The sequence below is a fragment of the Castor canadensis genome, chromosome 2 (genome assembly GCF_047511655.1).
Source record: "Castor canadensis chromosome 2, mCasCan1.hap1v2, whole genome shotgun sequence".
In the NCBI taxonomy this organism is placed as follows: domain Eukaryota; kingdom Metazoa; phylum Chordata; class Mammalia; order Rodentia; family Castoridae; genus Castor; species Castor canadensis.
In genome coordinates this window covers 173,423,279-173,450,923 of record NC_133387.1, presented here as the reverse complement: position 1 = coordinate 173,450,923, position 27,645 = coordinate 173,423,279, and the positions used below count along the sequence as shown (strand labels likewise).

Here is a 27,645-nt window from a genome sequence, read left to right as displayed (position 1 = left end):
AAATTTAATGCCTGCATGAGAGACTCACATTAAATCTCTCCTCCTTTCTGGGTTTAATCACCTTATCTGAAAACTGTCATGACCCACTCTGAACCCATGGTGCACATATCCTGGGAAGAACCTGGAGGTGAAATTCAGAGACTGTTCATAAGTTTTCAAGTGAAACAGAGAGGATCAGTTTACTTCTGTGTTGTTTTTCATCAGAACTTTGTCCCAAGTGAAAACAGGTAGAAGTCCAGTGAAGGTGGATAGATTGATCCTCATGTGATTGATCACTAGCTTTCTGGTAATACTTGTGCATCTTACTAATTTCAGGTCCGTTTCAGATTTTGGAGCTGGTCCCCAGGAACACTCTGTTCTTTGGAATGCCATGATCCATCCACTATGTAATATGACATTGAAAGGTGTGGTATGGTATCAGGGTAAGTTTTCCATTTGCTGTTTCTTCATTGTGTCAGTTGGTATTTATTGTATAATAAATCACCCTAGAAGTTAATGGCTTAAAAAAGCAATCATTTTACAGTTTTATTTAGCTCACTATTTTCTGGGTTAAGAGGGTAATTCTTTCTGGGTTGCTTCTGTTTATTTTGGCTGGGTTCTCTTATGTCTTTGGTCACCTGTTAGGTTGTCTGATAGGACCCAGGTACTGGAGGACCTACGTTGGCCTCTCAGGTTAATTGATTGGGGCTATCTGTGTGGCCCTATGGTTCTCAGGTGGCCTCTTCTTTCAGCAAGTTGGTTCGGCCTCCTTTTTCATTTACATAATAGTCTCAGGTTTCCAGGAGCATTGAGAGAGCCAAGCCTTATGCTAAAGCACTTTTTATGCCTCTGTTTGCATCATGTTTGCTGATGTCCCACTGGCCAGAGCAAATCACAAGGTCAGTCCTGAGAGACTGTGGGAAGACCACTATTTCAGGGTACGAATGGAGGGAGGGGAGTAATGTATACCATTTTTGAAGTTTACTCCAAATTCCTCTCCCAACTGTGACTGTTTTTAGGGGAGGCTAATAAGGATTATAACAGAGACCTGTACAATTGCACGTTCCCTGCACTCATTGAAGACTGGCGTCAAACCTTCCACCATGGCTCCCAGGGACAAACAGAATGTTTCTTCCCGTTTGGATTTGTCCAGGTGTGTGTTGAGAGAAGGTCTGTGGGCATTGGTGAGGGCATTACATCTTTTCCCTGGCATCCATATTCCTCTTTTCCTTCATAGTGTGCTAGTCTAGAATAGAGTGTAAGGCTTACTTCATTTGAGTTCACTGTTGGAATAAATCTTTTAAAAAAGTTAATAAGTAACTAATATTTCTTGTTAAAAAGGCATCACAGGTTCACTGAAAATATATAAAAAATAAGGAACCCCTCCTCCCAAAACCATTAAGAATTCTACAATCTAGAAAAAAGCAGACTTTTCTGCTCATGTATATTTGAAATAGAATCCATACCATTTTATATACCATATTTTGCATTTCCTCTTAATGTCATACTGTGAACACTTTTTCATGCTAATAAAGTATTAATTTTCAGTGCAATTTGTAAGAATTATAAAAATATTCTAAAGTATAGTGTATTATAATATATTTAATGAGTTCTTAACAGATAGGTTACCTACATTGGTTGAATATTTTGCTTTTATAAGCAATGGCACATTTATTTTCTTTGTAGCTAATTCTTTGTAGCTTCATTATTGCCACAAGATAAATTCCCAGAAATGAAATTGTAAAAGGCACACCTTTATTAGAGTGTTTGCCTGGCATGCATGAGGACCTGGGTTTGATATCTCCTACTGCAGAAAAAAAATGTACACTTTTATAAGGCTTTGTCCATGTCTGCAGTTTTCTGTAGGAATTTATAAATTTGTATAAGTACATACTTTTGCAACTTTTTGTAAGAATGTGTGCTTCCCAGGCTGAGGCAGGAGGATTGCAAGTTTAAGGCTAGCCTGGGCTACTTAGCAAGACCCTGACTCAAAAACAAAACAAAACAAAACAAAACAAAACTTCCCACATCCTCCCTAACTTGTTTTAATCCCTTCCACCCCCTAGAATGTACCATGCTGTCTTACTTCTAGGCATCACATATATACCTTGCCTGGCACAAATCTTCTCTTCCATACTTTCCTAGCTAGCTTTTAATCATCCCTTGGGTCTCAACCTAGATAGAGTTCTGTGATTGTCCAAAGTCTGGGTATTCCCTTCAGGTAATGTGTTTTCTTAGCACCCTCAGTGTTCTCTGTTTACTTTCATAGAGGTTGTATACATGGCTGTATCTTCCTGGATTACATTTGTATTCCTAGTACCTAGTTGGTTGGTATTCATTAAGCAAATGACTTACCACATGAAATGAAAAAATATGTCAAGAGAAATCATACTTTTGCTTAGAGGTAACTACTTAGAAAAATTCTGTTTTCAGCCTTGCATAAAAAGAATAGCCATATTTGTTCAAGCTTATAATTGCCTTGCCCCACCTGTTCATATGACCTTTCTAAGACAGAGTGGTAGTTTTAACTTTTCTGGAACACTGGAAATTAAAAAAGGGAGGTGTTATGCAAACACAGCTTGGCTTGCAGTGTGATGGCACAATAGGCTTTATATACTGCCATTTGTAGTCTGTATGGACATATATAGTTAAGACATTTGCCTCTGTGAGCCCCACAGATACTGATACCCTTTTTTCTGAGTAAATTTTTTTATTTAACACTTGCACACTAGCTAACAACAAAAGAGTTTTTTTTTAATAGGTCTTCTTTCAACTTTGAATGCCTGTATGATTATTTTCTTCATTCTTATATTTGTTTTGACTTTGAAATAAGGAGATTCTCAGTATTTTCAAAATAGCATCTCCCTGTCACCAGTTCTGTATTACTGTAGTATTTTTCCTCTCTTAGTTTGTGTACATGGTGATTTGAACATGACTTTGGCCAATTCACATGAAAAGTATGCATTGAATACTTATTATATGCCATGAACTGTGTGAGATGCTGGAAATAGGGCATATCAGAGAGACCCGGTTCTTTCTCTTATGCTTTGCAGTTTAGTAGAAGTCTCTTACCTCTAGCTTTGACTTTATCATCGTCAACAAAAATATGTTGGTAACATATAGAATACTGGAAATATAATTATATATTTATATAAGTATATTCCCTCAAAGGGAAATACCCAATATGATAACATAGTAGGTCAGACTCTGGGTCTGGAATTGGGCTGCAGGGATTTAAACTCATGCTGTGACCCTTCTTGAGATATATAACTTTGAACAAAGTACTGAACCTCTTTATTATTTTCAGTATTAAATGACTTAATCCATATAAAGACTAGATCATGCCAGATAATGTTAGTATTTGTCATTATTGAGAGAAATCAGCATGTCTGGAGGACAATTGGTCAGTTAGGAAAGATGAATTGGCTTCATAGAAGTGTTGAGTTTGAAAGATGGTTGCAATAGCAGGAGTACAGTTAGAAATATAGAAACTGAGCTCAGTGGAGAGACCAGGGCTAGATGAAGATCCAAGAGTTGGTGGTAGAGAAGTGGCCAGAAACATGAGAGAGAATGAAGGGGCTAAGGACTGTAATCTTTAGGGGGTATGCTTTTTAAAGGGGGCTTGGAGGGACAGACTGCAAACTGCAGTATGGTATTTGTAAAACCTGAATTTGGCTAGTTTTATATTGTTTGGCTGGTATATACCTTCATTTGCCACACTATTTTTACAAATCACTGTAGGGGACTGAACCATGCCTCACCACATCTCAGATTAGGAAAAACAAGCATTTCATTTGGGTATGGAGTATGCACTGGTGCCCCCAGGTGGCCAGTATGTTATGGTACAGTCAATGGAATAGTCCAATTACAGGGATTTTTCTGCAGCTACTCAGGAAGCAGAAAATATCTTCTACTTAAAGCTTCATTTGGCCACGTTTTTTAGGGATGATGCCAAATATTTCCCGGGCTATGTGAGTAATAAGACTGAGTGGAACTGTCTGTTTGTAATGCATCTCTTCTTATGGGGTCAGACATCGTGAAATGGAGTCAAAAGATAATTTGGGTGCTGGCCCAGACTGTGCACTAGTTTGTGGTCTTACTGTTAGGTCTGTTTTGAAAGAGAAAGAGTAGGTTGATGCCTTTCATTGGCTGTAACTAGGCCTAAGACTAAAATGCTACCTAAATCAAAGAACAGACTGATATAAACAGAAAAGAAAGAAAGGAAGAAACACTGGGACCACATGCATCCTAGTAATGGTGAAAAATTTTTCTGGGAGCCTCTGTCCTTCCCAGAAGTTGGAGTATATCAACTTTCAGTTTAGGTGAAATTAATCCTGTTAACTCACTGTGTATACAGAGACTGACTGCTTCATGAGTGGCTCCAGAAAGACTAGAAATCCATCAGGAAAATATGGAAAGGTCTCAATGGTAGTAAGGCAGTGCTTTGGCTGTAACATGAAACTAAGGGAACATTTCAATTCTCTTATTAAAATTCTCCTATGCAAATCAGCTTTAACATAGGAAATTATAAAAAGTACTGAAGCTTCACAATGGAATCTTAGGAAAACTAAAAATATGTTCTCATTGAGATACCCTACTTCTTCCACACAAACATTCAGATATTTTTTGTAATGAATATCTTTTCCAATTCTTTCACTTTCATCTTACTTGTAACTTTGAATCTTGAGTGAGTCTCTTTATTTTTATTTATTTATTTATTTATTTATTTTTGCAGTACTGTGCTTGAACTCAGGGCTGATACTTTGAGCCACTCCACCAGCCCCCCCCACTCCCTCTTTTTCTTTGATGTGTGTTAGGGATTTTTTTTTTCATTTTTCTTTTATTATTCATATGTGCATACAAGGCTTGGTTCATTTCTCCCCCCTGCCCCCACCCCCTCCCTTACCACCCACTCCGCCCCCTCCCTCTCCCCCCCCTCAATACCCAGCAGAAACTATTTTGCCCTTATTTCTAATTTTGTTGTAGAGAGAGTATAAGCAATAATAGGAAGGAACAAGGGTTTTTGCTGGTTGAGATAAGGATAGCTATACAGGGCATTGACTCACATTGATTTCCTGTGCGTGGGTGTTACCTTCTAGGTTAATTCTTTTTGATCTAACCTTTTCTCTAGTACCTGTTCCCCTTTTCCTATTGGCCTCAGTTGCTTTAAGTGTTAGGGATTTTTGAGATAGGGTCTCACAAACTATTTGCCTGGGTTGGTTTTGAACTGTGATCCTCCTGATCTCTGCCTCCTGAGTAGCTAAGATTACAGACATGAGCTACCAGTACCCAGCAAGTGATTCTCTTTAGATAGCATATAGTTAGATCATTTAAAAACCAAAAGAGAGTTACAATGGTAATCAACAGATAGAAGACTAAAATTTAAGTCTTAAGTCAGAAACTGTTAAAAGAGACAACAAATGACATAATAGGTTGATGAAAGGGAAAAGATATAACAATCACAAGCATATATGTCCTAAACAACAGTGCCCATAAGTATATTGTATTAGTAAGGCTTTTCATCTCTTTGACAAAATACCTGAGAAAACAACTTTAATGGAGAAAGGATTTATTTTGGCTTGTAGTTTCAGAGGTTACCATCATGGTAGGCTCACTGCATTGTTTCTGGGCCTGTGGTGTGGCAGAACATCTTGGTGGAAAGGTTAGGATTAAGATAAGTGGTGGAGCAGAGCTGTTCACTTCATGTAAGCCTTGAATTACTGTCTCCTAATTAGTCTTTCTTCCTGCTTATTCCCTATCTCCCTCTTTAGGGTATTCTCAATATATCAGTCAATGACCCTTTGAGATATGTCATATCAGAAGGCTCTAGTGGCCCCCAAGTGACTGAGGTCAAGAAGGCTATGCATGATCTGCTTACCCCACTTCTGCTGCACTGGCTACCTGTTTTTTTCTTTAAGCACATGAGGCATACTCCCATCCTAGGATCTGGCATTTTCTTTTCCTTCTGCCTAGAAAGTTTTTCCTCTACTTATAATTTTCTATTGTTGCATAACAAATTACTGCATCTTTGACAATTTAAATCCATACAACCACATTTATTATCTTAAAATTCCAGTGGTTGAGGAGTCTGGGCATGTATGGCTTGGCTGGTCCTTTGCTCAGGATTGCAGCAAAGGTGTCAGAGCTGGGATCTTCTCTGAGGCTTTTGGTATTCTCTTTCATGCTCATGTGGTTGTTGGCAGAATTAATTTCCTTGAATCTGTAGAACTCATGGCAGTTTACTTCTTGAAGGCTAGCACTTACCACTTGTCATCTGATACGTAACTTACTCATTTATCTTGTTTATTGATTATTTATCCCCACTAGAATGTAAGCATGGGAAGAAATTCTGTATTTTGTTTACTGTTCTTACCTTCTGGGCCATTGTTAGTAGCTGGTCAGTAAACATTTGAAAAGAGAATGAATAAATGAGCTGACTAGTATTACATGAGCTGTTGATCCTTCATGGGCTTTTTTTGGAACAGTATTATTTCCCAAATATTATGGTTCTACTTGATGAGATGCTCTAGATCTCAAGCAGACAATTCAGATGTGACATATTCCGAGCTGTATCCCTTCTCTTGTGCCCCATATCCAGTGGGCTCTCTGGATTTGTCAGTTTAGCTCATTTTTGAGCATTTACTATCTTTCTGGGTTAATCTGTGTGTGTTTGTGTGTCTAGAATATTGTGATGTCAGCTTTTTGCCACTGTAACAAATACCTGAGATAAGTTAACTTAAAAGGAGGAAAACTTTATTTGTTGCAGTTTTAGAGGTTTCACTGGCCACTTGGTCTTGTTTTGGGCCTGTGACAGCACAAGGACATCATGGCAGGAGTGTAGGGCAGAGGAGGCCTGTTCACCTCATGGAGGCTGGGAAGCAAAGAGAGAAAAGATGAGTTGAGGTCCCATTATCCTCTTTAAGGTCATACCTCTAATGACCTAACTTTTTCCTAGTAGGCCCCACCTCATAAATGTTCCACCACTCCCAATAGCAGCACAAGCTGGGGGCCATGCCTTTAACATGTGCACCTTTGGGGACATTCAAGATCTAAACTATAACAAATATTATAGTAGCTTCTTGACCACCAAGTCTCTCTTGCATGATCACTACATTCATAGTTTAAAATAATCCCTTTATCATGTCAGTAATTTCAGTAGCTCTCTGTTATTGAGATGAAATCCATGTAAGATTAGCTATTTTTTTTTGTGATGGTAAACATAAGTTTTTATTTATTTTTATTACTCATATGTACATACAATGCTTGGGTCATTTCTCCTTTCTCCCCCCACCCCTCCCTTACCACCCACCCTGCCCCCTCACTCTCTCCCCCTCCCCCTCAATACCCAGAAGAAACTATTTTGCCCTTACAAGATTAGCTATTTTAAAGGGTTTAATTCAGTGGCATTTTAGTACACTCAGTGTTATGCGACTACCACCTCTATAGTGGTTCCCTTTTGCTTATAGACTAAAGTAGCAACTCCATTCACACACTTGCCTCGTTACCCTTCCAACCTTGTTTTTCTATCTCAAATTTCCCATTCCAGGTATATTACACTCAGTCTCAAAACAGTCATTCTCCTTCTTTCCTTCAAAGGTTATATGTGGAGAATGAGTAGGGCTACTTGTGGGGACATCTCATATTTTCTGTGCCCATCCAGCTTTTTTTTTTTTTTACATATTACAAAGCCAAATTTTCCTATAATGTTTGTCTACTCGTAGTGTATACTCAAATTGCTATGCCACCAATTAAGCATTCAACTCATACTACTTTATAGTATATCATTGTTTATTAACATTTCATATGTTTTTTATTTCTTATGTTCAGGTCTAGCTTCCCAGCAAAGCTGTAAAGTACTTGTACCAGCTAACTTCTGCTTTGTGACAAACCACCTCCAAATTTCATTGCTTATAATCTTATTATTATAGCTCATATATTTGGGGGAGCTGAGAATTGTTTTATCTTGGCTAATCTCTGGTGGGCTTTTTAAGATCTCTGTGGCTAAAACGGACCCCTGCTCCAGTTGGGCCTTGGCCATATGGCTTATCTAGCCAACTGTGTTCCACAGCCTTCATCCTTCTCCTGAGAGCAGTAGCCCAGCCCAACCATGTCTTTTTCTTGGTGATGGCAGAGGTATAGAAGTTTAAGTAAAACCAGGCAACAAGGTCTCTTAAAGCATAGGCTAGGAATGGACACACTGTATTTTCGGTTTCCATCTGTCAGCCAAAGCAAACTATGTGGTTGAGCTCAGAAACAAGGGGTAGGGAAATGCACTTCCTCTTAATGGGAGGAACTGCAAAGCCATATGGGCAAGAGGTTGTGGATATAGGAATGAAGAATTGGGGTCTTTGGTGCAATTTTCCTCACACTTAAGGGCAGATCCTTTTCTGCCCTGGTTGGGCCTAGACCTGTGCTGTATACAAATGTATGTTAGCTATTACTTTGTAATAATCTATCCCAAATTTAGTAACTTAAACCATTAGCTATTTTTAGCTAGGCTCCATGGCTTACGCCTGTGATCCTAGCTACTTGGAGGCTGAGATCGAGAAGATCAAGGCTTGAGGCTAGCCCAGGCAAATAGTTTGAGAGAACCCATCTCTAAGATAATCAGAGCAAAATGGACTGGAGGTGTAGCTCAAGCAGTAGAGCACCTGCTTTGCAAAGCTCAAAGCCCTGAGTTCAAAACCTCAGTCCCACAATAAAAATTAGCTGTTTTATCTGTTCAAGATTCCATGGGTTGGTCAGGTAGAGCTCAGCTGGGATGGCTTATCTCTGCTCTGGGTTTGCTTGTGGTTGCAGTTTGAGTAGAGGATTTAGAAATCATAGGATTGGCCTCTCAGCTGGGATCAATGGAAGGCTGGAGCCTCTCATCATGATCTTTCAGTTTCCAAGGCCACCTCTATACCATCTCTCCAGGAGAGTAACTAGAATTTTTTTTTTCTTCACAGCCAGTGCATGATGTCCAAGAGAATGCTAAAAGCCAAGGCCTCTAGGGAAAAAAGACTCAGAATCTGCATATTAATTCTGCTGTATTCTCTTGGTTAGCAAATTACAGGGCAGGCCTAGATTCAAAGGGAGAAAAATTCTATTAAGTGTGCAAGTTGCATTGTGGAAGAGCACACGGGATGATAGGGACTGTTGCGTCCATCTTTGGAAAGGCTCTGTACAACACTAAGATGCTCAGTAATACTAGTTGGATGAGCATTTGGACAAACCAATGAAGTAGAAGCAGAGTCCGCCAATGAAAAACATACTAGTGCAGGATTCTGATGCAATAAAATAACATTATTTTTACTTTTAGTTGTCTTCATTTTTGACCGGTTACTCAGATGATGGATTTCCTGAGATCCGTTGGCATCAAACAGCAGACTTTGGCTTTGTCCCCAACCCAAAGATGCCTAATACTTTCATGGCTGTTGCTATGGATCTCTGTGATAGGGACTCACCTTTTGGCAGGTATGGTTGCTTCTTGGGTTTTGCTTGACTAGTGCCATGTTCTTTGTCTATAGTTCCTTATTCTGATGTTCACTTGTGAGGGGATGGATTGGACTAAGGATTGGAGTTTATTAGCATATGTGTGTGTGTGTGTGTGTGTGTGTGTGTGTGTATACATAAAATCTATGAGGGGATGTGCTGCAGTAACAAAAAACCCCTAAACATCAGTGCCTTGACATAGCAAAAATGTATTACATGCTCACCCTCCACATCCAAAGGTCAACAGAAACTTTGCTTATTGCAGTCTTTCATAGACCCACAACAACAGACTCCAAGTTGATCTGCCTTTCACAGTTACCTTAAAGTCTCATACAGGCAATCAAGTGCTTTCACCTGGAAGCAATACAAGTTGCTTCTGCTCACACTGCATCAGCTAAACCAATTATACGACCATGACCAGCTTCAGGGAGAGCAGGGCGTGGAATTCTGTCATGGACTGAGGAGAGGATGGAATTTTTGTGAAAAGCTCCAAATGAATATCACACACCAGCTACAGGATGCAAGAGGATTTCAAATACGAAATGGAGCCCAGTACAAAGTTCAGATTATAGTAGGAACTTGATAATATTTATTGAATGAACAAATAAAAGCTAGAGGGGACCCAAATGATGAACATCTGATCCAGATGAAACACATGACATTTAGTGGTTGGGAATAATAGTGCTGTATGTTAGCTCTCCTAGGTTGGTTCCAATGGTTCTGCTCTTTCTCTCCCTCCCTTTACTTCTTTCCAAGTGCTTTATTGCTTCAAGGTTTCCAAACCAATTGAAGGCCTAGCGCCTCAACTAGAGTTATTATTTGCCATTTCATAAGGTGATCACTTGCCACTGATCACCGAGTTCAGGCAACTTTATCCTTATCTTCTTAAAGAGTGCTTTATACAGCTTCTAAAACGTGGTTATTGTTGACCTCATGAAGTTCTCCTTTTTTACCCTGTAGCATCCACCCTCGAGATAAACAGACTGTGGCCTACCGATTGCACTTGGGGGCCCGTGCTGTGGCTTATGGTGAAAAGAATTTGACCTTTCAAGGACCACTGCCTGAGAAGATACAGCTCTTTGCTCACAAAGGGCTACTCAGCCTCACATATTCCCAGCAAATCCAGGTGCAGAGGCGGGACAACAAGATATTCGAGGTGAGAAGAATAGCAGGGAAAAAAAGGAATTCATCCTGTGGTGGGAGTCAGTCACTCCCCACTGAGGCCCTTCTCTGTCATTATAACATGCGTGTGAGGCAGGTCTCTGGTTGGTTGGAGCAAGAGGGGTGAGCAGAATTCATTCATTCTTAGAGACAAGTTTGACAGGACAGTCAGTTAAGGAAGGAAAACGAGCCTCTATTAGATAATCCTTTTGTATTCCCTTCCTGCTCCTATCCAGGACAATGCCATCTTTGCCAAGGGATTAAATGTTGAAAAAGTTTATGGATTGCCAAGGTTGTATATTGAAAAATCATTGCTCAGAATATTCCCCTCATAATTTTGTTACATTATGCTAGATTCTGACATTGACATTGAGTTTAGTGTCTCCTTTAAAAGTTTAAACTTGGTGATTTGTAACTCAGTACAAATTAATGTAATGGGACTTCTTTCTTCTAATACCTAGCAAGGATCATTCTGTTGTGGAATTGAGGCTATGGGTTAAAGAAGTTAATTAGAAGTCTCCTTAGTTGAGGGTGGAGGGTCAAGGCTTTCCTAGATGGAATGTTTAAGAGATTGTCTTTGGGAATCTTGAGGCAATTAAGCTGGGAGAAGGTGTGTGAAAAGAGGACACTGGAGGAGATGAGAAAATATTAAAGACAAATTTCATACAGTAATTTATCTAAGGCTGCAGCCTCTCCAAAATCCTAACTGCAGAATCCCCTGCCTCAGGTGCCTGGTCAATGCTTGACCCACTTGGTGTCTTTCCATATTGGGTTTAAGATGAATTGAGACTCCCAAGGAGGCTCTGCATTCTGAGTTCTCTTTGCGACCTGCTGGCTGGCTGTTCATCATGGTTGGGGTCAGGACAGAATTTAACCTTTCGGTCCTAGGTAATCTATGTTGCCTTCTCTGGATTGTTCTCTGACTTGAGAAAGGCACAGTACCCATAGTTCTTTGTGCCTCTTCCATACTGCACAACCCCTGTGGTAGTGCCAGAGAGCTGCAGCTGGGCTGTTCTGCTAACTCACATTCCTGCCTGCTTGCCATTTGCCAGGAGGGACTATTGGAAGAATGTTCAGGGTGCTTCCTTTATTGATTTACATTATTTAAACACATGAACATTTATTTTGGGGCTGGTTTTGAATTCAGAGCCTCATAAATGCTAAACACATACTCTACCACTGAGCCCACATGAACACTTATTAACTTGTAGCTTTGTCAACCAGACCCAACCTCATCTAGGTGCTGGTTATTGTAGGAAATGGGTTATTGGCTAAGAGTGACCTCTTTCTTCTCTTCTAGTGTGTCTGAAAGAGCATTCCCCAGTTTCTTGGTGTACCTTTCTGACCTGACCATTTCTGTTTTCTGATTCTCTTGTTAGATTTCATGTTGCAGTGACCATCAATGCAAGTGGCTTCCAGCTCCCATGAACACTTTCTCCACCCATAACTTGACCTTGGATATAAATTCTTGTCTTGGCACTGTGGTTGCTCTTCGCTATGCCTGGACTACATGGCCTTGTGAATATAAGCAGTGTCCCCTATACCACCCTAGCAGTACCCTGCCAGCTCCTCCCTTCATTGCTTTTGCTACATACTAGGTTCCTGGACATGAGAGTTTTCCTACATCATAGTTAAAGTACTATCTGGTCTTAGACACAAAGGTGAGTACTTTAGATTTTGACATTTAGGAGTTTAAGTAATGACAACTCTTGCTTTTAAAGAAATCAATAGAAATGAATAGCCCCCAGCTAGTACATGGCTGGGTCTATATTCTGAGAGGGCTAGCAGGCAACTTGAAATACTTGCCTTTCTCCCTCGGCTCTGCCTCTGTACAGGACTAATTTTAATTTGGACCTGAATGTCATTCATTTCTCTCATATTATTGGGAGTGAAATGTCTAACATTTTTGCCTATTTTCATCCAGAACTGTGGAATCTCAGGGTTTGAAGAAATTTAAAGGCCATGAAGGCTGGCTAGTATTTCGTGTAGTCTTTATCATCTCTGACAAGTGGTTACTGAATCTCTGTTAAGAAGTTTCCAAATTGTTCTTTATGTGTACTCAGCTCTTTTGAAATCTCAATGAACTCTATTCCATGACAGTTTTTCAGGGACTTGAAGACAGACCTATATGTATTCTCTTTAGGCCCCAAATGATTCTGTTCTTTCCATCTAAATAATAACTTTAATATTTAAAACAAACCAATCTGTGTAAGGGATATTGGGAGGTGCTAAGGATTTGCCTTAAGGAATAAAGAGAAAGGGCCAGGTGGTAATAACCCAGTGCAGGCATTCAAGTAACAGTAACAGGAAGGGTGGGGGAATCATAGGCTTAGGAAAACATGTAAGTAGAGGTAGGTAACTGAGGCTAACAAGTCATTCAATCTGTCAGGCTCTTCAAAGGTAAAAGGTTTAATTAGGGCTTATCCACAGAGAAGAAAAAAGCCTGAAAATAAAGCTACATGACTTACAGAAAAATAATGCAGGTGAGACAAAGGTGAGAGGCTTTTATGTATACTATTGAGAATAATGGTTTATAGACTGATTAAAAATAACTGATGACTCTTGAAAATTGTTTCTATTTGAAGCTTAAAATAAAAGTATTATGATTATTGATGTGTATGTATTTATATCCAGTAAAAACTGTTAGGAACAGACTTATAACTTGTTCTTGAAGTATGGCAAAGGAATAAGAATGTCATTTTGGGTATCTTTCATATCTTTAATGTGAAAACTGAGAACTAAAGCAATAAGCATCACTCTCTCTGCATCAGTCTTCCAAGGGGTTCTGGTTTCATTCCACTATCAAGTTTATTTGATACAAAAATCTGAGGACCTTCTATTATATAATTAGCCCTAATGCTCATACTTTGACCTCTTATGCATCAGGCCCTATGGAACCACAAATTTAGTTAACAGTTTGACTTCTGAGAAAAAGTAAATCTACCTGTCTTCCAAGCCTCTCCGGTAGGCTGAGGTACACATGTGGCCCTGGGCTGTTCTAAAGTAGAAGCAGCAAAAGGTGGTCAAGAACTGCAAGCACAAGGTCTTTCAATACCCAGTAACCTCATACTCAGTGTAAAAACTTTGGTTTAGGTAGTAGATATATTAATGAAGTCATGTATAAGTAAATTTGTTCTTAGTGGTTGAATGATTTAAAACACTCTGGGAATTATATTTCCCCAAATGAAAAGAACTTTTTACTGTTTGGCAGTGAAATAATTGCTCTAGAAAACTTGGTCTAAAGAAAAACATAAGCATGTAAAAGTTACCCCCAAAATCATCAATAAGGGAGAAACATTACTTTGGTGAACATTCACTTTTGGGTTATATAATATTATGCAGTATATAAAATTTGTAATTTTTGGACTTATTTTATTAAAATAATTTTCTTATGTAAGTAAAATACAGACTTGGAATGTTTCAGTTTGTGGAAACCCCTTACTTTTATTTAGCCAATTCCTTACTGATGACATATTGTCTTTTTACAAATTTCTATTATCAAGTGAAAACTGCAATGAATGTGACATATAAACATCATACTTTGCTGGGTGCTGGTGGGTTACCCTGTACTTGGGAGGCAGAGATCAGGAGGATCAAAGTTTAAGGCCAGTCCAGCCAACTAGCTTTTGAGACCAAATCTCCAAAATAGCCAGAGCAAAATGGATTGGAGGTGTGGCTCAAGCAGTACCTGCTTTGCAAGTGTGAAGCCCTGAGTTCAAATACCAGTCCCACCAAAAAAAAAAAAAACAACAAAAAAAACAAAACAAAACATTCTTCACTTGTCCAGTTATTTCTTAGGTTCCTTAACATGAAATGACAGGTTAAAAGACAAATATACATTTAAAATGTTGGTATCTACATCTTCATTCTTCCACAAGATTAAATAATTTACATTCCCACCGATAAAATTCTTTTTTCCCTCACTCTTAATTGGCAATGGATGTTGTCAAAAAACCTTTAACAATGTGATGGATGAAAAGATATTTTAAGTATATCATCAAGGCAGTATTTTTCAAGTTTTTTTTTTTTAAATCGACACAGTGAAAATGTTTGGTATTCACATATTCCATACATATGTATGCATATATATTTTATATAAACATATACTATAGTTAAAACCAGTTTCAACCTTTCTTTGTGATATACTCTGTCATAATTGTTATAATTTTAAAAGGTGTGGGTTTGACTCAAGTTTGTAAGTAAAGAGCTGCAATTTATAGTTTGAAAAACAGTTCTAGTAAACTTGTATTAGTCCATTAAAAAATTTATCCTAAAATAAGGTTCTCTTTTAATATGTGCTTTACTCAGGCTATAATATTTTTATATAATAAAAGCAGCATGCTCCAGAAACTTACGCAGAGAAGATAAAAATACACTTAAAACATGAATTTCTTTGAATAATCTTCCTATCCGACTTGCTGTTATCCACGTTTTATGTTGTTTCTTTTGCATTATAATGTTGTAGAAACTTTCAAAAAGACTAATACCAGTTTCATAGTTGCTGAGGGTGGTGTGCTGTAAGCATTGCTCCTTCTGATCTCTCCCTCTGCTGGTCAGATTTATTACTGTAAAATGCTAATCTCTTTTACGTTGTCTTCAGTTGGCAGTTATGAATTGTAGCACAGAACAATTCATTATCACCACTTCTTTCCTATTCTTCTACTTCTGATCCTTTTGTCCCCTCTCCATCCATTACAACCAGCCATCGGCACCTGGTGGATGGGGAGCGAAGGCATCACACAAGGTAGGGTGGAGTTGCACTGACTGGGATTAGGTGATGCAATAAGCCCCCACTTTAGTGCCTTATCTTTTTGTTTTTGGCAGCACTGGGGCTTGAACTCAGGGCCTCACACTTGCTAGGTAGGCACTCGTACTGATTGAGCCACTCTACCAGCCCAGAGCCCCCACCTTTATGTTACCTATACTCAGGGTCCAAAGAATTCAGCAGGATAGCATGCATAGTTAGTTATTACATATTAACATGAAATAATGGGTGAGTCTTGTGTTATCATGTGGTTTCAACACACTAAGGTAAAGCACAGTCTCCAATAAGGAACCAAGGGCATGCAGTATGGTTAAAGAGCATTTTTTTTTATCCCTTTGAAGCATGTATGAAATGTGATTAAAAAAAAAAAGTGAATAGTGTACTATGATTGGATTTTCCATCTTGAGTGTAAACATGAGGATTTGTTCTGATGATATTGATATGAAAGTAAAGCAGGAGCCTCAGTTGCAAGGGCTAGAGGACTTGGTAGTCCTTGAACTAGGACAGGGTTATCTCCCTCCTAAGTTAGCAGCTGCTGTAGATTCAATGTGTTAAATTATAAGTTAAATCCTAATCATCCATTATGATGGTGTTAGGAGTTGAAGCCTTAGGGAGCTGTTTAGGTTGTAAGGACTCTGTATGAGATCAGTGCCCTTATAAAAGGAACCCTAGAGAGCTTCGTTACCTCTTCCACCATGTGAGATTATAGCAAGGCAGCTGCCTATGAATGAGTAAGTAGGCCCATTGACTGTTAGCACCTTGAACTTGGACTTCCCAACCTCCAGAACTGTGAGAAATAAATTTGTTAATAAGCCACCCAGTCTATGGTATTTTGTTACAGTAGCCCAAATGGACTAAAGCAGGTTTATAAAGGACTAAAGTGTACTCTACATCAGGCAGAGCTAAGCAAAAAAAAAAATTATAACCTGATTACAAGCATATGAAAATAGCAGAATGGTTAAGAGAAATTTATTACTAAAAATAAAGTAACTGAAGTTTTTCCCAGGGTAAACTGTCACCATGGGAACTCCCATGAGGAAATGTGTTAAAATCTTCAGTCCCGATATGCTGTCTTCTTCCATACACTGTTAAGTTTTAGTTTAAGTTAAAAAAAAAAAAAACCTTATTGTGATGAAAATGAAGTGGGATCTGATCCCTTCTTGTTTAGTCTTCACATTGAACTGGGCTACACTGTGATGGAGACTTCAGGTGCTGCAGGTGAGTGTCTATTAAGGGTTCGCTTGTCAGGAACTCAGGCTGGTAAGACACAAAGGCTGCAGGCTGCAGCTCGGGCAGGTCCAAGGATCCTGGAGGAAAATAATTCCTTAAGTTCTACTGCTTTAGTGTTTAGTTGAGATACATACCCAGCTTATTAATTCCTTAATATCCTTGGTCAGCCCAATTCTTCCTTTGGTTGATAAAACAGGACAGATTTACACACACATGTTATAAAAACCCTAACATGCCTGAAAACCTGATTATTATTCCCATTTATGAGAAGGAATCCAGGCAATGTAGGCAGATCCAAAGTCACAACTTCTCTTTGACTTTATCTTCCCATTTTCCACTTAGGTCTTACTTACTTAGGTTAGTGAATGAGATGTTGCAATTTCTTGTGGTGCCCTGCCTTTATGAGTATCAAAAATGTTCACCATGACTTCTGGGGGTAACCTGGGAACCCAAGCAGGCCATATGTCCTCCTCTGACTCAACACTTTCCATGGCTGAGTCACTGAAAATCTGCATCATTTATTTCCTGAATATCTGATATCTGGGGCACACATCAATGTGTAAGGAGGGTACGATACCCTAAAAATGGTCAATTTTCGAACAAGGCAAAGTTAAAAGATACCTGGAAGAATGGGATCATTATGATCTTCATCAAAAGTCTGTCTCTGAAAGGCTTCAAAGCTCAGAGCTGCATCATTCTCTGCTAGTCCCTGTGGTAGCTGCCCCTCTCCAGGTTTGCATGCATCAAATTTCACCCACTGGTAACTACAGGATCAAAGGAAATCATACTCAAGAGTTGTCTGCTAGCCAATAATCAGTCCTATCTCCAAAGGACTCAGGTTATTTTTTCATTAGGTCTTTCTCATATATACCTAAAACACATTTTTAGCTAAGGAAAAAAAACAAAAACATAAAAACAAACTAAAAGAAAATAAGCAAACCTCTTTAATGACACATTATTTTGCTAGACTCCCCTTATCCTTTTGCTATCATTGCACAAACAGAAAAATGGTACAGGTAGAGCATTGCTAATCTGAAAATCCAAAATACTCCAAAATCCAAAATTTTCTGAGCACCCACATTAAGGCCACAAATGGAAAATTCCACACTTGACCTCATTTGGTGGGTCACAGTTAAAATGCAGGTGTACTAAAAGCATTGTATAAAACTACCTTTGGGATATATATATATATATAAGGTGCATATTAAACATAAATGAATTTCCTGTTCAGACTTGAGTCTCATCCCCCAGCTATCTCATTATGTATATGTAAATATTCTAAAATCCAAAAATGAAATCTGAAGCACTTCTAGTCCCAAGCATTTTAGATTAAAAAATACTCAACCTGTAATACAGCACACTGGATTCCTGGCTCCTCCTCACTTGTCTAGAGGACTAAAAGGGTTAATGTTGAGGCACAATGCAAGTCTGTCTTGGCAGAGTAGCTCAATAAAGGCATGACTAGGCAAAGGAGTAACTGCCAGTTTAAGTCTCTGGTCAGCTGACCACTGAGCTTGTACAACAGGATGGATTTACCCACACTTACTTCACACATTCTCGAGCTCCTGGACAACTCTGGATCAGGTTGTGGATGGTTGGATGGGAAAACCCAAAAAAGTCAGCTCCAGTTGGAAACAAGTTAGGCATTATTTTCCCCCTAAACAGGAGAGGGAGAATTTTAGCTTGAGAGCTTAGAGGAAGATAAAGACAGGTTTAAGAATGGAATGGTGGTATGAACATACAGGATAAGCTTTCTTGGCTTAGATACTCTGGAGACTTTAGCTGCTAAGATGTCTGAAAAGATACAGGATAAGTTTCTATAAAACCCACTAAAAGGGAAAAGGTCTCACTGTACCAACAGTGATTTTTTTTTTAGCATGTCCTTAAACTGTTGGTCTACTTACGTTGTAGCACTGATGGCCCTGAGCAATTCTGCATGGCAAGCATCTACAGAAGAGCTGACGATGGTATTCTGGGGGTCATCTTCAGGAACAATTTCAAACTGAGAATGACAAAGGGACAGTTAGATAAATCTGCAAAGGAGAAGAAGTAGAGAGTCATACTACTACTATAAATATTTCCTGTAATTATTAGTGGATTTGTCTGAGGGGACTACAGGAGGCGGGAGAGGGAAAGACAATATTAGTGAAAAATACTGAAACATTTCATCTATGTATGAAAACAATATAATGTACTGTAAGCTGTTGAATAATAGAGGAGCAGGGAGACAGAGAAAAAGTAATAGGGGGAGGCAATCTGATTAAAGTATAATATATACATGTCTGAAACAACAAGGCAAAACCCCCTTGGGAATATCAATATAAATCTTAAAAAGTGAAGGACAAGAAGATAAAAACAGGTGCTTTCTAGGGTTGGGTTCCAGTGGGAGAGGAAGAGGATAAGGAAAAGGTGAAGGAGGGTGAATATGGTGGATTTATTTTGTATATGTATGTATTTAATTTGTTCCACACCTTTCCATACCCTTTCTTATCCTTAAATACAAATGGTATAATAAAAACAAATGAGATCACTCTGCATATATGTTGTTCACAGTTACACATTTCTCTAAGCAATATAAGATGCCCTAGAAGTATTCTGGCTCAATATATTAAAATTGTTGCTATTGTTGAGTTGTCCTCCAAAAGACTACCAATTTTTACTCTTACTAAGTACTTGTTTTCCTATACCTTGGTCAAGACTGGATATTATCAAACTCTGATATTTGCTTATGAGCAAAAATAAGATCTGATTTTTTAAAATCTTGTTTTATAGCAGCACTTTATCTGGATATCAGTCCCTTGGTTTATATTCTTTTCCTGTTTGTTGCTTGAGTGTTAGCTCTGATTATGTTGTCTTTTGTCATTTAGAAGTGTTTAAATTTCTGATAGTCAAATATATTACTATTTTCATTTATGGTTTCTATGTTTTATGTTTTGCTAAAGAAACCCTTTTCACCTTACCCTAGATTATAGAAGGTTCTTCTACATTTTCCTCTAACATACTTAGAACATAAAATATTCTGTAAGGTGAAAATAAAGTAAGTATTATATTGGCACCTGTCAACAAACAGATCAATGAAATAAAATCATCTCAAACAGACCCAAGTCTTACATGTATTTTGTTTACACACTAAAGTCTAAAGTTACTTGATGTTGAGGTGGCAAAAATTCAAGGTAAATTCCTATTTTATAATATATCTAAAAATAATGTCCTGTTAGGTTAGTGAATTAACAACAAACAAAACACCTCATACTCTTTTTTCAAAAATGGTTTAGTATTTTGTCTTTCGGAGGAAGGAAGAATCATCGTTGTCAATTTCCATTAAAATTTGATCAGGTTTTTGATTGCTTTGCATTGCATTTACAGATATGTTATGGCATACTGGTACAACAGTGAGTCTATTTGAGCACTTTCTGCAGAACACTGCTGTATGACCAACGTCACCGGAACTCCCAGTCACGTTGACAGTGCTCTAACTGACATCAGTGATACAGTATTTCCCACATGCTTCAGTTAGGCTCAGAGTTTTCCCAGCTTCTTCTCAAAGATTCCTTAACCTTGCCTCTACTTACTTCCATCCAATTTTCTATACTGATCTGTAACTTCACTAGATACTGGAGCTTGGAATTCTGAAAATTTTTTCCCCAAGAATGGACATGACAGATAAGGAAAACAAACTGCCCCACATCTTAGCACCAAGGATGAAGGGAGGTATTTAATAAGAGTATGATTTGGGACTCCCAGGTCCTTAAGTGTACATGCAGCCAAAAGTTAATATGCAGTTTTTTTGCTTTCTCCATTTTGATCCAACCTGAAATGGCAGCATATCAAACTAATCTGTGTATTTGGGCCTGTACTTAACATAAGCAGGCTTGATCAACTAGATAGCATTTGTTGTCCTTAATGCACAGAAACTAAAGCAGATACCTTAAAAGCAACTGAGGCCAATAGGAAAAGGGGCCAGGAACTAGACAAAAGGTTAGATCAAAAAGAATTAACCTAGAAGGTAACACACACGCACAGGAAATTAATGTGAGTCAACTCCCTGTATAGCTATCCTTATCTCAACCAGCAAAAACCCTTGTTCCTTCCTATTATTGCTTATACTCTCTCTTCAACAAAATTAGAGATAAGGGCAAAATAGTTTCTGCCGGGTATAGAGGGGGTGGGGGGGAGAGGGAGGGGGCGGAGTGGGTGGTAAGGGAGGGGGTGGGGGTAGGGGGAAGAAATGACCCAAGCCTTGTATGCACATATGAATAAAAAAATAAAAAAAAAAGCCTTACATAGTTACAATATGAACAACAGAAGTAGCATGGTTCAAAGGAAAGGCATCAGTCTGAGCATTAGACACATACAGATTCATATCCTAGCTCAACTGCTTATTAGTGGAGGTGTGACTTAGGGTCAGTCGCTTTTTCTTCATCTTGGGGTTACCTAAATATAAATTATACAGTATCCATCTCATAAGATGTCAGAATATGTAATAACACATTTTAAGTGTCTGAAGGTTCTCAAGAACAAAGAACAAGAAAACCAGTGGTTATAACTGAATGAGTGAGTACCTGAGGTTGCACACCACCGTCCTTGATCTGACAGGTATACAGACAATTTTGGTCTGGGCATTTCATGCTGGCACAAACTCGAGTACTGCAGTAACCCACAGGGTAGATGGCATTTTCATCATGGAAGCCAGGTCGGTCGGTGATGATCTATAAAAAGATTCCCCCACCCTGGGATTGAGGTCACTGAAGGATTTAGTAGTCCAGTTTATTTTGGTAGCCTTTAGAACCACTTTGGGGCTGCAAAGTAACTGAAATCACATATAGAGTGCGCCAGCTGTGGAGGAGACAGAGGCTTACCTGGTTTCATAGGAAGTGGAGGTTTTCTGGGGTTGGTATGGATCAGCAAGGGGTAGTGCTAATGGGAAAAGGAGGGACGGGTCAACCCCATTCCCATAGTTCCCTGGTTCTCCTCTCTGTATGCCGCTGGTCTCACTCACCTCCCCCAGGCTATATACTGTTAGACCCCCTAGTCCGATGGGGAACACAGGCCGTCCTGAGGGATCCAGGGCAATGGGCTGAACCAGCTTGCGAGCACCTCCCTCCATTTTCTTTTTCTTGGATGTTTTCTTCAGAACTGAAACGCAAATCTGGGGTCACCCACTTTAGGCCCTTCCCAATGCCAAGGGGAAGGGAAAAACTTACACATGACTGCTAAGGGCAATAAGCCAATCTTGGTTTTATATATAGATGCTCCTCGAATTATGATAGGCTACATACCGATAAGCCTTGCCTAGGCTGAAAGTGCAAATAATATGCCTAATTTGCTAAACATCATAGCCTAGTGACACAGTACACTGTACAGTCTTGTTTTTCATCCCCACCCCAAGTGATCATGCAGCTCACTGGGAACTGTGGCTTGCTGCCACTGGCCAGCATTGAAATAGAGTATCATACTGCATATCACTCTCTCAGTAAAAGATCAAAACTCAAAGTACGGTTTCTACTGAATGCATATTGCTTTTACACCATTGTAAAGTTGAAACATTCTAAGTCAGGGGCCATCTGTATTCACTGGATGAATACACAGGACTTTCCCCTAAAGTCCTGAGTATCTTTCTAACCTGCCCATCAGCAGTAGCCAATTTTAGTAATTAATGCTTAGGTACTAAAAGTCTTATATTTTTAAGTCCTCTTCAATTGTAAGATGAGAAATTTCCCAAACTAGTAGTGTGCTCAAAAAGCTACCTAGCCCATTTCCCTGCTTCAAGGAAAGACCAAAGTTAATGCAACTCAAGAGTTAGGGAAGGGGGACAGATGAAGACTCAGTCTTCTTCCTTCACATTTAATCAGATCTAACCACCCAAAGTGGCTCTAATAAGACACATGATTCTCAAGGAACTTTATAAGACTTATACGAGCCTTCAAGTGCACATGTGGTCATATGTGTCTACCAATTAGTACTAATTTTTGTCATCAGTAGTTGAGCCACAGGAAATTGATAAACTGTCTCCCAAAAGTACCTTCCAATTTGTTGTTCTCTTTGCCTTTTTCTTTTTTCTCCTTCTTGGACTTCTTCCCAAATGGTTCCTCAGCTCCAGTGCTGGGGCCAGAAATGGATCCAGCTCCCTGAATAGTTCCCACTGAGCTGGCCACACCGTAAGTCAGGGGCAAACTGGAGCTGTGGGAAGGAGCTGCAGCTTGTACTTCCCCTTCAGTTAAAGCCTGAAGTTGGAGGAGCTTCTTTAGCAAGTACCTGAAGTTGGAAAGGAAAGGGAGCAAAGGCATGAACTTTCATTTTGTCTCAATTCGATATATCACCAAGTACTGGGAAAAGGCAGAATTATATGCAAAGATTATCAGACATAAAAATAAAGCCCCAGACACAGTAAAGCCCCAGAGGACAATGAATATTTCAAGAAACCAAGGTTAGGATTATAGCTTATCTCTCTTGTATCTGGAGGGCTCTTGTACCTTGGTTGGAAGGTGTGAGGTGCCTGAAGGGCGTGTATCATGAATTAGGTATAATATACCCATTGTGCTTTCTGTAGAGTTGTGCAGATTGAGTATTTGTACAATGAGAAACAGTTTCTTTCATTCCTTGACTTTTATAACTGGGAAGTTATAATAAGATTACTTATCAGAGGCTGGGTATGGTGGCTCAAGCCTATAATTCTAGTTACTTGGGAGGCAGAGATCAGGAGGATTTTTGATTTGAGGTCAGCCTGGGCAAAAAGTTCATGAGATTTCCATTTCAATGAATGGATGGGCACAATGGTATGCGCCTGTCATTCCCGCTACACAGGTAAGCACAAATAGGAGAACTGAGGTCCAGGGAAGCCTGAGCATAAAGCGAGACACTATATTAAAAATAAAGAATGCAAAAAGGGCTGGCAGAGTGGCTAAAGTAGTAGAGTACCTGCTTAGTAAGCACGAGGACCTGAGTTTAACCCTGAGTACTGCCAAAAAGCAAACAAAAAAAACAAAAAAGAAAGAAAATTATTAATTAAATATAGCAAGAAGGGCTTTGCCAGAAAGATGACATATCATTATGGTCTGATGTGACTTTGGTATGTGGGAACCAATATCACAGACTGTGAATTTCTCTGTACTTGTTCAAGTGGCCAAGAGGTTGTGCAATGCACAAGAATCCCACTGGAGAAAAATCCCCATAGCATTAGTGTTAATGAAACACAAAATGAAACTAGCTCACCTTCTCTCTTCTTTTGCTTTAAGAAATTTTTCCTCAAGACGAGCAATTTCATCACAAATAGCAGCATTTTCCTTTAAGAAAAATTTTGAACATAATCATATAAAGTGTATAAAAGATCAAGGACTATGCTTGGGGGGATCCATTAAACCAAAAAAGTCTGTGTCTCTGGGTAAGAAGGAAGAGCTATTCTACACTGCAGTCAAGTTATAAGTAAATCTGTGGGAGAGGTGGTCAGGTTTTAGCATAGGCAGGATAATTACATAATTATCTGAGAGAACTTTGAGTAAAAAAGAGGCACTTTTAATGCTTATGCCAGAACAGTATGTATATTACGGTTCTGTCTTGGGCAAATCAAGGTGTATGGTTGCCCTAATTAGTGTAGCCTTTGGCAAAGAAAAAGGCCTATTATTGAAATATGAGGGCTGTTCATGCCCAAGAGCCTTGACTCTTGAGAGACAAAGACAACCTAGCCCCAAAGCATCCCATATTAATACTTTAGAAAAAGTGGATGCAACAAAATTAAATCTTGTGTGAAAAATTCTTAAATTTTATAATTTACTTGTATATATTCAAGTGTAACTTTCTTTACTGATGATTCAATCTCTCTCCTAAAAACCAATACTGAAGGAAATGCTCCACTTCAAACTGAACTTCCAAAACAATGTACTTTTTGTAGTTGTTGGTTTTTATTTTGGCTATACTAGGGTTGAATTCAGGGCCTCATACTAACTAGGCACATGCTCTACCATTTGAGCCACGGCTCCATTCCTTTTCTGCTTTATTTTTCTATAATGTCTTGTGTTTTTGCCCAGGGCTGGCCTTAGACTGCTCTTCCTACCTATGCTCCCCATGTAGCTGGGATTACAGCTGCACCATCACACCCGATTTGTTGGCTGACATGGCAGGGGAGAGGGGTGGAGTCTCACTAACTTTTTGCCAGGCTTGGTCTTGAACTGAGATCCTCCCAATCAGCTGCTATTACAGGTCTGAGTGACAGGCCCAGCCCTCAATTTCCCTTTGTTTTTTTTTTTCACAAAACCGCTTCATGTACTTAAAGGAACCAATATTCTTAAATATTCTTGGAACAACAGACTCCAAGCTTTAGATCCTTTTCACATGTAGGGGATAAAAGAGAACAAGACGTCAAGTCTTCCTAATTCTACTTTTCCTGTTTTTCTACAGTGCATATAACAAGTGCTGAGTAAGTATTTTTGGAACTAGTATTTTAATTTCCAAACCTTTCCGTATCTAAAAATGCTGAGATGCTCAAGTTTTTGGCAGAAAGAGGAGGAAGACTATATTGATTCTGTTGTGGGAAGGAACTTGAGGACTCCATCTCTATTTCCAAGTATTGAGGCAAGCCAAAATATTGTAACACAAAGTTACAGTTGACAAGCACTTAGTGCAGTCAATAAACCCTTTGTCCCTACAATAAAAGACGGGGGGGGGGGCGTTGTTGTCATTGAGTGGACACAAACACGCTCGAGGCTCTGGGTTCCATTCGTAGAATGGCAAAAAAAAAAAAAAAAGGCAGAAATACCTGGAAGACTCATCAAAGGTGGTTATGTGAACCTGCTTTAAGCAAGGGCTCCGTTATGGGGTTGAAGGGAGCTTGGGAAACAGGCTGTGCAGTGGAAACAGTAAACTATAAGCAGGGTATCTAATCGGAGTCAAGAATTCTGACACAGCGCCTTGAACAAATCACCTTTTAGGTTTCGGTGTTCTCACTTTTAAAACCCCCAGATTACCTCGAAAATCAAACGCATTTCTGAGTTTTGCAGTGATAACGGTAACGACTAAAGTTTATTGGCCAGACCTGCGAGGCACCAAGCACTTTACTTTTCTCATTTGATCTTTTGCGAGGTAGTTACCAGCTCTCATTTACAGGGGAGGAAAGAGGATTAGCGAAATTATAACTTGTTCAAGAACACAGGACTAAGAAGCAGTAACGTATACTGAAATTCTAACACCGAATTAACACGGTCACTCTGGGAAGGGGAAGATCTCGCGAGGCAGCAGAGTCTCCGGCAGAGGCCGGCTGAGCGGCGGTCACACTCACAAACACCGTGGCCTTGGCCGCTTTGCGCAGCCGCAAGTACTTCAGTCGGTACTTCTCGTTCTGGCTCTTCTTCGGGAGCTTTTTCATCCTGGCCTTGCTGGATGGCAGCGGGGGCCGCGGCGAGGAGGCGAGGCCGCCCAGCAGGCTCATGGTGCGGCCCCACTACGGGGGCTCCAGAACGCGGCCGACATCGGTCCCGAGAGCGAGGGGCGGGCCGGAGCGCCGGCTTTGTCCGGAATCCCGCCTTTAGGAAACTAGCTCTTCAGGACGTCCCCAAGACGAACAACAGGACCGGAAAGCCTGCCTCTATACCTGGTGCTAGAGCTTCCCGGTACTTCCTCGTGTAAGCGCCGCCGGAAGTTACGTAACGACGCTGGCCGCGTGTAACTTCCGGGGGTGGGGGAGAAGGGTGGTGTTGGCCTCGCTGGGTGTGAGCCTCGCTGAGTCTTGGAGTGGGAGCGGAGGAGAGAATCTCCGATTTGGGGAAGAGTGTGGGAGGTGGTTAGGGGAAGGGGCGGTGGCAGGAAAGTACAGTGACTGGAGTCTAGGTGCTCTGCAGAGGGCTATTGTTGAGCTGAGCTAACAAACATCTTGCCAACGCGAGTTCTCGTTCGCGTCCCCTGCAGGCCACTGCGTTTCAACACCCGTTTTTCACACTTCCTACAAACAGGTCCTGGAGATACTTGAGTGCAAGTGCTGGCACTGTTTCATTTCTTTATGCAGCTCGCAGAAAAGTTTTTACCCTCTACTATGAACTTCTAAGACCTTAGTGAATATGATAAAAAGTCCTTGGCTCTTTCAAAGCTTAAAATCTTGTAGGGAAGATGGAAGATTTAGCAAGAAGTTTTAACAAAATTGGCACAGAGTTGGCACTCAGTAGGTGTTTTCCTAATGAAACCAAAAATGCATTTCTGTACACATACGTATACTTTAATGGTCCTAACTTTATAACCAAGATCAATCTAAAAATCACCAAGTAAGGACAGACAAATCTTCAGGGTGTAAAATTGGTAAGTGCTCGGGGCTGGATAGCAGGCTTACATTCTTCTTTCAACAGGGCCAGTAGCTAGTTGATTGAGCCTCATTCTCAGTTGTTACCCTCCCCCCCCAAAAAAAAAAACCACCAAAATGTAAGTAAGGAAGTGGATGAGATTTCTAAACTGTGAAGTATTGTACTTATATGTAATTACTGTTAAATATTCAAAACGTAGGCTTCTAGAGTTGTGTATGGAAATTCAGAAAAATATGTTGCATAGTTAATAAGTTCACTGAAATTACTTGAAAAAAAATCTTTAAACCCTAATATAAATAATTTGTGGTCAAAATTCAGAAAAGGTAGTTTAGAATTAATGACCCAGATACTTCATTTCTGAAAAATTTAAAAACAGTGACAAAGGTCTTGGCAAAATGGTTTTTTAACACAGAGTCAAAGCTTATAGAAATGTTTTAATGATCATCCACTATGTAAACTGCCTTTGTTGGACTTGACTGGATTTTAACGATGCAGCTTTTTAGAGTGCCCTTTGCTTTCACAGACATACTTAAGGCAGCCATGTAGATTCAGGCTTGGAAGCTGCCAGGATTATTTCACCTCACAAAATACCCTACTCATACTTTTGATATATAGACTGGCACTTTACCTTGGAACCTGAAAATAGTCTCTGTAATAAGAAGAGACTTTCTAAGAAGAAAGAAAATTCTTACTTGCTAATTGCCTGATTTATTGTCCAGGCTGTGGAATCTGACTTTATTTGTATTATTCATC

At 39.5% G+C, this 27,645-nt stretch overlaps 2 protein-coding genes across 6 annotated transcripts in view; one reads left to right on the top strand and one right to left on the bottom strand.

Moving 5' to 3' along the window:
* Nucleotides 1-13,225, top strand: part of Siae (sialic acid acetylesterase) — a 34,140-nt gene extending 20,915 nt beyond the window's left edge. For both annotated transcript variants that reach the window (XM_020157828.2, XM_020157829.2), the window contains 5 exons: nucleotides 316-422; nucleotides 999-1,132; nucleotides 9,281-9,435; nucleotides 10,414-10,609; nucleotides 11,994-13,225. In XM_020157828.2, the coding sequence (XP_020013417.2) occupies nucleotides 316-422; nucleotides 999-1,132; nucleotides 9,281-9,435; nucleotides 10,414-10,609; nucleotides 11,994-12,212 (811 nt within the window). In that variant the 3' untranslated portion in view covers nucleotides 12,213-13,225. The remainder of the gene's footprint in view (nucleotides 1-315; nucleotides 423-998; nucleotides 1,133-9,280; nucleotides 9,436-10,413; nucleotides 10,610-11,993) is intronic.
* Nucleotides 6,711-26,248, bottom strand: Tbrg1 (transforming growth factor beta regulator 1). 4 transcript variants are annotated; one of them, XM_074066427.1, is made up of 10 exons: nucleotides 25,881-26,248; nucleotides 23,822-23,892; nucleotides 22,632-22,864; nucleotides 21,609-21,745; nucleotides 21,172-21,318; nucleotides 18,514-18,611; nucleotides 18,156-18,266; nucleotides 17,231-17,373; nucleotides 16,502-16,686; nucleotides 6,711-6,850 (listed from the first exon to the last, which is right to left on the bottom strand). In XM_074066427.1, the coding sequence occupies exons 1-9, from the start codon at nucleotides 26,028-26,030 to the stop codon at nucleotides 16,544-16,546; spliced, it is 1,233 nt and encodes a 410-aa protein (XP_073922528.1). In that variant the 5' UTR covers nucleotides 26,031-26,248; the 3' UTR covers nucleotides 6,711-6,850; nucleotides 16,502-16,543. The 4 variants fall into 4 exon arrangements, with proteins under 4 accessions (XP_073922528.1, XP_020013420.1, XP_020013419.1 ...); XM_020157831.2 differs by lacking the exon at nucleotides 6,711-6,850 and adding an exon at nucleotides 14,620-15,326; XM_020157830.2 differs by lacking the exon at nucleotides 6,711-6,850 and having other exon boundaries at nucleotides 16,333-16,686.
* Between the last annotated feature and the right edge of the window lie 1,397 nt (nucleotides 26,249-27,645).

What these genes read in the sequence shown, in the direction of transcription:
- Tbrg1 (XM_074066427.1), bottom strand. Translation starts at nt 26,030, where the DNA reads ATGAGCCTGCTGGGCGGCCTCGCCTCCTCGCCGCGGCCCCCGCTGCCA. An exon ending in CGGCCAAGGCCACGGTGTTT is followed by an intron (nt 23,893 to 25,880) that starts GTGAGTGTGACC and finishes TTTTTCTTAAAG; the next exon opens with GAAAATGCTGCTATTTGTGA. An exon ending in AGGGCCATCAGTGCTACAAC is followed by an intron (nt 18,267 to 18,513) that starts GTAAGTAGACCA and finishes TCTCCTGTTTAG; the next exon opens with GGGGAAAATAATGCCTAACT.